This window comes from Loxodonta africana, chromosome 22, assembly GCF_030014295.1.
Source record: "Loxodonta africana isolate mLoxAfr1 chromosome 22, mLoxAfr1.hap2, whole genome shotgun sequence".
NCBI classification, from domain to species: Eukaryota; Metazoa; Chordata; class Mammalia; order Proboscidea; family Elephantidae; genus Loxodonta; species Loxodonta africana.
This window is the reverse complement of record NC_087363.1, coordinates 29,083,983-29,092,155: the sequence shown is the minus strand read 5'-3', so window position 1 is coordinate 29,092,155 and position 8,173 is coordinate 29,083,983. Positions and strand designations below refer to the sequence as shown.

General features: G+C 47.7%; 1 protein-coding gene across 5 annotated transcripts in view; it reads left to right on the top strand.

Moving 5' to 3' along the window:
* The first annotated feature begins 3,163 nt into the window (after positions 1-3,163).
* Positions 3,164-8,173, top strand: part of ABHD5 (abhydrolase domain containing 5, lysophosphatidic acid acyltransferase) — a 66,615-nt gene continuing 61,605 nt past the window's right edge. For 4 of the 5 annotated variants that reach the window (XM_064274705.1, XM_064274703.1, XM_064274704.1 and 1 more), the window contains exon 1: positions 3,167-3,276. In XM_064274705.1, coding sequence (XP_064130775.1) covers positions 3,224-3,276 — 53 coding nt within the window. In that variant the 5' untranslated portion in view covers positions 3,167-3,223. Of the gene's footprint in view, positions 3,277-8,173 lie in introns of all 5 variants that reach the window. The other variant, XM_064274707.1, reaches the window with a different exon arrangement.

Here is an 8,173-nt window from a genome sequence, read left to right as displayed (position 1 = left end):
AGTATAGCTACATCAGCTTTCTTTTGGTTATGTATGAAACAGAAAAAGATAATATACTTTTCTCACATATTGAGAAGTTCAGAGGTGGGAAGTCCGGGGATTCTAGCTTTTTAGTTGAACATAGTTATATCCTGAATAAAATTGGGATGCTGTTAGTAGGAAAGTGGCAGCTAGTTATGTTTGCTGTATCATTTGTGAGGAAATGTGGAAAAGATTCTATGTTTGGCTGGGAAGTTGGCACAGATTTTAAGATGTTACCCAATACTCTATTTCTATACTGTACCGAGTTTCAGCATAGCCTTACTGATCAACAAGATAAGAGACCATGGCAAATACATTCTCCTTCATGGCCCATCTCATTTGTCAGGGAATTGATCATGCTAGGGGTCAGATCTTCAGTTCTGCATGGGAGTCCCAAATTATAACAATTATAATGATAGTGTATTAATTAGGATTCCTTGGATTGCAAATGACAGAAACCCAAACTAAACTAGCATCTTCCTGAAGTTTGCATGCAAATTAGAGTCTAGAAGCCCTAATCATATGATTTTTTTTCCAAAGTCACAGAGCTGATTGGTGTCTAGGCACTTCCTTTGGCTCTTTCCCCTTCCATCCTGTGCCCTTTCTATTATCTCCCTGCCACGCTTGCTTTCTAAGTGATTACATGACTTCTTTATAACCATTTCTCGGGCAGCCAGCCCATCAAGGCCCTCAGAAAACTTTCTTCTTCATGCCCTCATCCTCATTCTGGTTTGAAAGTGCTTACTTGGCAAACTTGTGATAAAGGCTCAAGCTCCTGTGACGGCTGCAGTGTTGCTCACCATTTTCCCTGGGGAGTCATTGTTGGGGGCTGGAAACTAAAGCCAGTCCTGAAACCAGTGGGGCACCAGTCAATAACCTATATGTTACACTCGGTCTTGGTGGGACAGTGGCAGCATTCAGTTCTTTGGGCTCCATAGCTCTGGGGCAGAGCATATAGAGCAGGCTATGAACTCACCTTGGTGAGGTTCACACCTGACCATCTGATTGGAGAATTGAAAGTAGGCACCAGTGATCTCCCAATGTGAGTACTGCTCAACCAAGGTAAGGGGTGAATAGGTCTCCAAAAGGAAGTAGATTTGGAGATAGGGTACCAGGTTGGCCTAAAACTCTGGGACGCTTGCTTTCAGGAAGCCACCAAAGTGCAGGGAGGCAGTGGCAGAAGAAAAGATCTTGCCAAGTAGTAGTTGAGGTTGGTGTAGGTGAGGCCCCTTGAGGTTCAGGTTATAGGGACCAATGTTGTAACTGGCCTCATTGTCTCCCAGGAGAACACAGGAGGCTCCAGGGCAGTGTAGTAGTCAGGGTAGACCTATAGAGCTGCACCACTGTCGGCGACATCTCGGGGCTGGGCAGATGGTCTATTCCAGCTTGGGCTTCTTGCCATAGTCAAGAACGGCTCTTCCATCCTAGCAAGGTAAACTCTGGGCCAGGGAGAAGACCAGAAGTCCCACAGCCCTATGCACTCTCTGTCAGTTTCTGGATAAACTCAAGCCTTGGGCAATGATCTCTTTTTTTATTGTGCAGTGGCCACAGGCCTAATTATCAGCAGATCTTCCTTGTCAGAGATTAACTATTTGGGGTAGAACAGCTCATCTATGAGAGCAAGACCCAGGTTCACAGAGACCTCCAGGGATGCACGCTTGCCAACCCAACTTTGTGAAGGTGTTATAGCCACGGCCCAGGGTTTTGTCACTGGACTTATTACTACTGGGCTGGATATCGTTCTCCAGGCAGTGGAGTACGCAATAACTGGCCTGGCCAATATGGACAGTGGTGCCCCCAACATAGATGTGCTCTGAGAGGTAGAGATTGTAGAGGTTCCATTTCAGATGCATTACAAGCCACTGGCAACACCGTGAATTCCTAGAAAAGTGTTTCTCTATGTCCTTGTGCTCCTTATGATATTTTATAAGTTGGATCACATACAATAATAATACTTATTAGATACTAGATAACCATTTATTAGATACCCAAGGGATCATGAGTGGCTTAAAAAAACAATCACGCAAGATACCATCCTTATCCTCAAGGAACTTCTGGTGTAGTTGGAAGGATACTCAAGAATGTCCTTTAAAATACCATAAAAATTATGCAACACTGATAATCTGTGTACTAGATGGGTGATAGTGGCAGCCAGAGTTACAGGGGCTCAGAGGACAGAAAGAGGCTGCAGTGAAAGATGAGAGTCGGAAAAGGAGACCAATGGACTATATGACAGAGCAGAGCTACCCTATAGGGCTTCCTAGGTTCTAATCTTTATGAGAGCAGGTCCGCCAGGTCTTTTCGCCCTACGTAGCTCCTGAGTGGGTCTGAATTACTAACCTTTCGGTTCGTAGCCTAGTGCTTAACCACTGCACCACCAGGGCTCCTTAAAACATGAGTTTAGGCTCCATAAAGGCAGGTGCTCTATTTTAATCCAGTTTCTTAGAGCAGAGTGGCACGTAGTATGCACACAGTAAACACGAACTAATGAATGGTAAGGAAGTGTATAATTACCAGGTTGTAGGTTGAATCTGATGGATAAAAAGCTTCAGAACAGGTCAAGAAATATAACATTAGTGATTCCCTCTCAAGAAACCAAAGCGCCACAACACCGACTCTTTTCACTCTTCCCACCTACACGGTGGGGAACGGGCTTTGCTGGTTTTGGTCACTAATGTAACTCCGGCGTCTAGAATAGTGCCCATCAGGTCAGAAAACATTGACTGAAGGGCTCTGTGAGTTGCCCTTTCGCCTTCGCCACCTACCCATAGCAGGAGGCCAAAGAGCACCTGGATTCCAGCACTTCACCGGCCCTGCCAGCATACACCAGCTATGATCATGGCTCTTCCAGGGCGGAGTTGCACCTCAGTCCCCAGGGTACTACCAGGTGCCTGCCCAGCGCCTAGTACCTGACAGTCAATACCAGACGGATGATGCATTAATACACTCATTGAAGTACTACCCGACTCTGCCGGATAAACTGCACCAGGCGCTACAGGCCAATCGCCCAGCTCAGCGCCCAAGTCCGCCGGGACGACGCAAGCGCGCTCCACGGGCGGGGGTGGGGGCGGCCGTGCCGCGGGGCGGCGCGAGGGGCGGACAACGCATGCGCGCGCTGAGGGCCTTAAGAGCGGCGGCGGCGCCGGGAGGCCCAGTCGGCCTGTCAGCCGGCTTCCAAAAACGGCCCGGCGCTTGCGCAGCCATGGCGACCACGGCGGCGGAGGAGCCGTTGGACTCCGCGGACCCGGGCGACAGGTGAGTGCCGCCGCAGGCTGCGGGGGCTCGGCGCGCGCCTTCCGCGCGGCCGGGGTGCGGGCCCGGCGGGCGGCACCGGGGACTCCTAACCCGCTTGACGGCCGCCGGCTGCTCCCTCGTGTGGTCCCGGGGCGAGTTCGCTCGGCGTCCCGAGGAGTCTCGGCCCCGCTCTGCCCCCGGCGGTCACCGGTCGGAGCCGGGCCCGGGAGGTGTCTGTGTCTGACCCGGGCAGCGCCGGGAGGCCGCCTGGACCCCCGCGCGGAGGGGCCGCCCCGTTGTTGTGTAAGTGGCTCCGCGGGGCGGGCGTCGGCGGCACGGTGACCCGGGCGCCCCGGTGACCCGGGCGCCCCGACCAGGGTCGCCTTTGGGGCAGGGGCAGCTTCGGCCCCGGGCCTGCCCAGTGCGGCCGGCGGGTGATGCCTGGCCTGCCCTGCACCTGATTTGGAGTCACGGGAAACGGCCGAGTCACTGTCCACTTTCAAGCGCGGCTTTGGTCTCCAGGTACGGGCTGCGCTTGGGCCATCTTGGGTAAGACCCCAAGTCCCTCCGGAGCCCGGCCTTCCCAAAGACAGGAGGAAGGGGCGGTGCATCTTGGCGGAGTAAGAGATGACCAAAAACCAAACTCACTGCCGTCGAGTCGACTCCAACTCCTGTGACCCTGTGGAAACCCTGGTAGCGTAGTGGTTAGTACTGTGGCTGCTAACCAAGAGGTCTGCAGTTCGAATTCACCAGGCGCTCCTTGGAAACTCTGTGGGGCAGCTCTGCTCTGTCCTGTAGGGTCGCTATGAGTCAGAATCGACTCGGCGGCAGTGGGGTTTTTGGGATGACCCTGTAGGACAGAGTAGAACTGAGTCATAGGGTTCCCAAAGCAATAATCTTTACGGAAGCAGACTGCCACATCTTTCTCCCGCAGAGCTGCTGGTGAATTCCAACCGAACCGCCGACCTTTCGGTTAGCACCTGAGCGCTTAACCACTGCGCCACCAGGGCTTCTCGGAGAAGGACTTGGAGAGCTCAAATTCACCTAAGAAGCTGCCATGGATAAAGGGGTGTGGAAGGGAGGAAAAGCCCACCCTTGAAGGAAGGGGGGATTGAAGGAGTGGGTTTATGGCTTTGAGTTTCAGAAACTTCTGGCTTACATTACAGAAAGAAGGTTAGCATCTGAGATATGGATAACAAGTTCAAAAGCAATAATCTTTCAAATGGTGATGTTCCTTTACTGCAAGCCCCCCTCCCCCCCTTTATCTTGCCTGTGTCCATGATTAGTTGTGACTTTACTGGAGAAGTGTGTGTGTGTGTGTGTGTGTGTGTGTGTATGCGTGCGGGTACCTCTTTAAATAAGAAGACATAAGTAGGAAGCTTTATGGAAGTTGGAAGACAGATGTCTAATATGTATCTTATTTGATATGCAAATATATTACATTTACATTATTTTTTTACATGTAACTAAATTCATGCACTTGTTAGAGTAATAGTAGTGGAAGAATTAAATTGCTGTGAACAATATTGCCTTATTTCTCAAGGGTAATCTTCTAAATTGGAAACTAAATAGACTCTCTGTACTCCTCCCCTTGTTGTTTGTGTTTAATTTTTTGACACTGATTCTACTTCAGACACCATAAATTTGCATATGAAACATAACCTAAATGATAAAAGATAATATGAAATACTATGAATACAGGGGTATTTGGAAAGACACCTGAGATGGAAAATTGTGAAATACAAGAAGCTAGGTTCTTCCTCTGAGATTTGTTTGTATGATGAATAAATCCACTGTTTTGGTTTGTTGGTAACTGCTCCCAGTGACCTCCAGCCGTCACCCAAAGCCACCATCCCTTTCATGTTTGTGCCCTGGACTTCCAAGCCCCACAACTTCGAGACCAAAGAGTACATTTGAAAGCAGGCTCAGAAGCCATTATGTGACAAATCAGATGAGAACAAGCTGCCAGTGTAGGAATAGACTCCCGTTCTATTGAGGTAGGATGCTGAATGTTACATGGGCACAAGTAAGAAACTGTGTGGTAGGTATTATTGTTTTCATTTTTCAGTTGAAATTGGGACTGGGAAGGCTACTAGCACCCCACCAGCAAGTGGCAGGGCTGGATTGGAGTCCGCAGTGATGTCTGAATTTAGTCTGAGGAACTTTCCCCATAGTTCTCCTGCCTCACTGGGATCAGGACTCGATGTGGGATGTGCTTGGCTCTTGTTTCTTTTGTCCATCTACTGGCACTTCATTATTTAATCCTTCACTGACCCAGACCACTCTTCTCTCCCTCCTGCCCCCCACCCCCCAACCCCCTGCATTTCTTTTTTGCTTTGGTTACTCCACAGTAGAAGTATCCCAGGAACCAAGTGGAAAAAAATCTTGAATCAAGTCCCTATCTTTAAAGATATTTCAAGTTTAGATGGGGAGATGGCATTAACAAAGGAAACAGTTATAAGCTTGTCATCTAAAGGTTTTTTTTGGAGCGTGTTGATTCTGTTGTCTTCCTTTATGACTCTCTTAGTGAAGACAGGTATGCTTAGGAACCATTTTTTGTTTTCAACATCCAACCCTTTTCAATTGCAATACAGCTGAGAAAGCTAAATGAAACAAGAGTAGGCCAGAATTCTGTAAATTACTGCAGGATTGTTCCAGAGAATGAATAGGTATCAGTTGAGCTTAGAGGAAAGCTCTAAGATAATAGGAATTGTTCAGTTGCAGGATAGACTATAAAAGATGTCGCTTGCAGTGTGTTGCGCTGGAGTTGGCTTGCACCACCAAGCTATTGCTAAATTTTCAGGAACTTTGCCAACTGTGGGCAGCTTGAAACCAGCCATGGTGGGAGTGTTTACACCATGGAAATAATCAAATGCTACAAATAAGGGATTTTCTCCCCCCACATCCCCATAGAGTTAGCTTATCAGTACCCCACTAGGTTTACATTAGAATTTGAATATAGTTCATAGAGACCCTATAGGACAGAGTAGAACTGCCCCATAGAGTTTCTAAGGAGCGCCTGGTGGATTCCAACTGCTGACCTTTTGGTTAGCAGCTGTAGCACTTAACCACCACACCACCAGGGTTTCATAAAGATAAGAGAGTGGATTTCTCTGTTTTATTGTTGTTAGGTGTCATTCAGTGATTTTTCAACTTATAATGACCCCATGGGACAACAGAACTGGCCCCATAGGATTTTCTTGGCTATAATCTTACAGAAGGAGATCACCAGGTCTTTCTCCCGCTGAGTGGCTGGTGGTTAGAACCACCAACCTTTTGGTTAGCAGCCAAGCGCTTAATTGTTGTGCCACCAGGGCTCCTATTCTAACCTTTTAAAAGACTGCGCTCCTTCCCCCCAGCAGCTAGGCTTCTGGGAAGCTCCGCATATTCCCCCCTGCTGCTGTGACCTCTTCCCAAGCCTTTGCTACCTGCCTTCTTAAAGCTCGCAGAACTCTTCAATGCCACATTCCCATGGCTGTTTATTTTTCTCGGTACTTACCCTTCTTGGGCCCTTGTCAATGTTTGACACTGTAATGATAGCCCCTCCTCTTTGAAATGCTTGCTTATCCAACATTCTAGCTTTGATGGCAGTTCAGTTCTTTGCCTACCTCAGCCCCATAATCACTATTATTGACTCCTCTTCTTCTTCCCGTTTTCTAAATATAGTCATTTTCCAGGATTCTGACTTCATTGTTGTTTTTCTCTCTTGTCTTGTTTCCTCACACTCCTTGCATGTTACCCTGTTTGTGGAGGGGACTGGATTCTCGTCCTCATTCCAGAGCCCTCTCCTCTAGTCAGGTTTCTATTTGTGTGCCAGACGTTTGCAGCCACTTCCTCAAATGTAGCACGTCCAGACCAGGACCTTATATGCCCCTTCCTACCCCCAACCGAAACAATACAGAATAGCTAGTTCTTTGCCCTTGACTTCCCTATTTCTATTAGGGCAGTTATGTTCTGGATCATCTAGATTCAGAACTGTGGCATTATCTTTTGACTCCTCCTACCCATTTCATTGTCCCTGAATACCACATCTGTTACCAGGTCCAAAACCAAAAAAACCAAACCCGGTGCCATTGAGTCAATTCCGACTCAAAGCGACCCTATAGGACAGAGTAGAACCGCCCAATAGAGTTTCCAAGGAGCGCCTGGCGGATTTGAACTGCTGACCCTTTGGTTCGCAGTCGTAGCACTTAACTACTACACCACCAGGGTTACTAGGTCCAGTAGATTCAAACTCTGTATCTCCCTGCCACTCCCACTGCTGCCTGGGAGCCACATGGCTCAGACCTTCCTTATTCCCTTCCCTGGATTACTGTAGGCTTGATAACACCTTCCTGGGCTCCCAGCGTAGCTCATTTCGTTAGTTACTTTGACCTTCTCAAGAGCCACAGTCTTGTTTGTAGCACAGCCACACACAGTGGCTTTATTATGTGTCCTCTGTCTGCCTTCAAAGTCCTCTGCGGGCAGTGTAGTTCAGCCTAGCTTTTGAGTCTTATTTCCTTCCTCTACACTGGGCTCTAGCCAAGCTGTATCTTCCATTGTTTCCTAAACACGTTCCTTGCTCATCCCTCATTTCCCATGTCTTGGTTCATGTTATTTTTTCTGACCCAAAACAGATTGTGATCTCCTTTCTTTAAAGGTCCAGTGTATATGTCTAAACTTTCTTTCTGACATTTTTATTATGTTCAGTAGTGTAGTTATTTGTATATGTTCTTTGTCAGCTCATTGATGACAAGGCTTTACTCAGTATGTGTTATAGAGCACAAGGGGCTTTATAAGTTGAAAGCTTTAATTAGAAATTTTTGTTGAATTAAACACTTCAACTGTTGTAAATTAATGCTGAAACAAACATTAAGATCAAAGGCCTAGTAGCTGATTAAACATTTTGCAGCTATGTGATTTAAATATTTTAATCAGA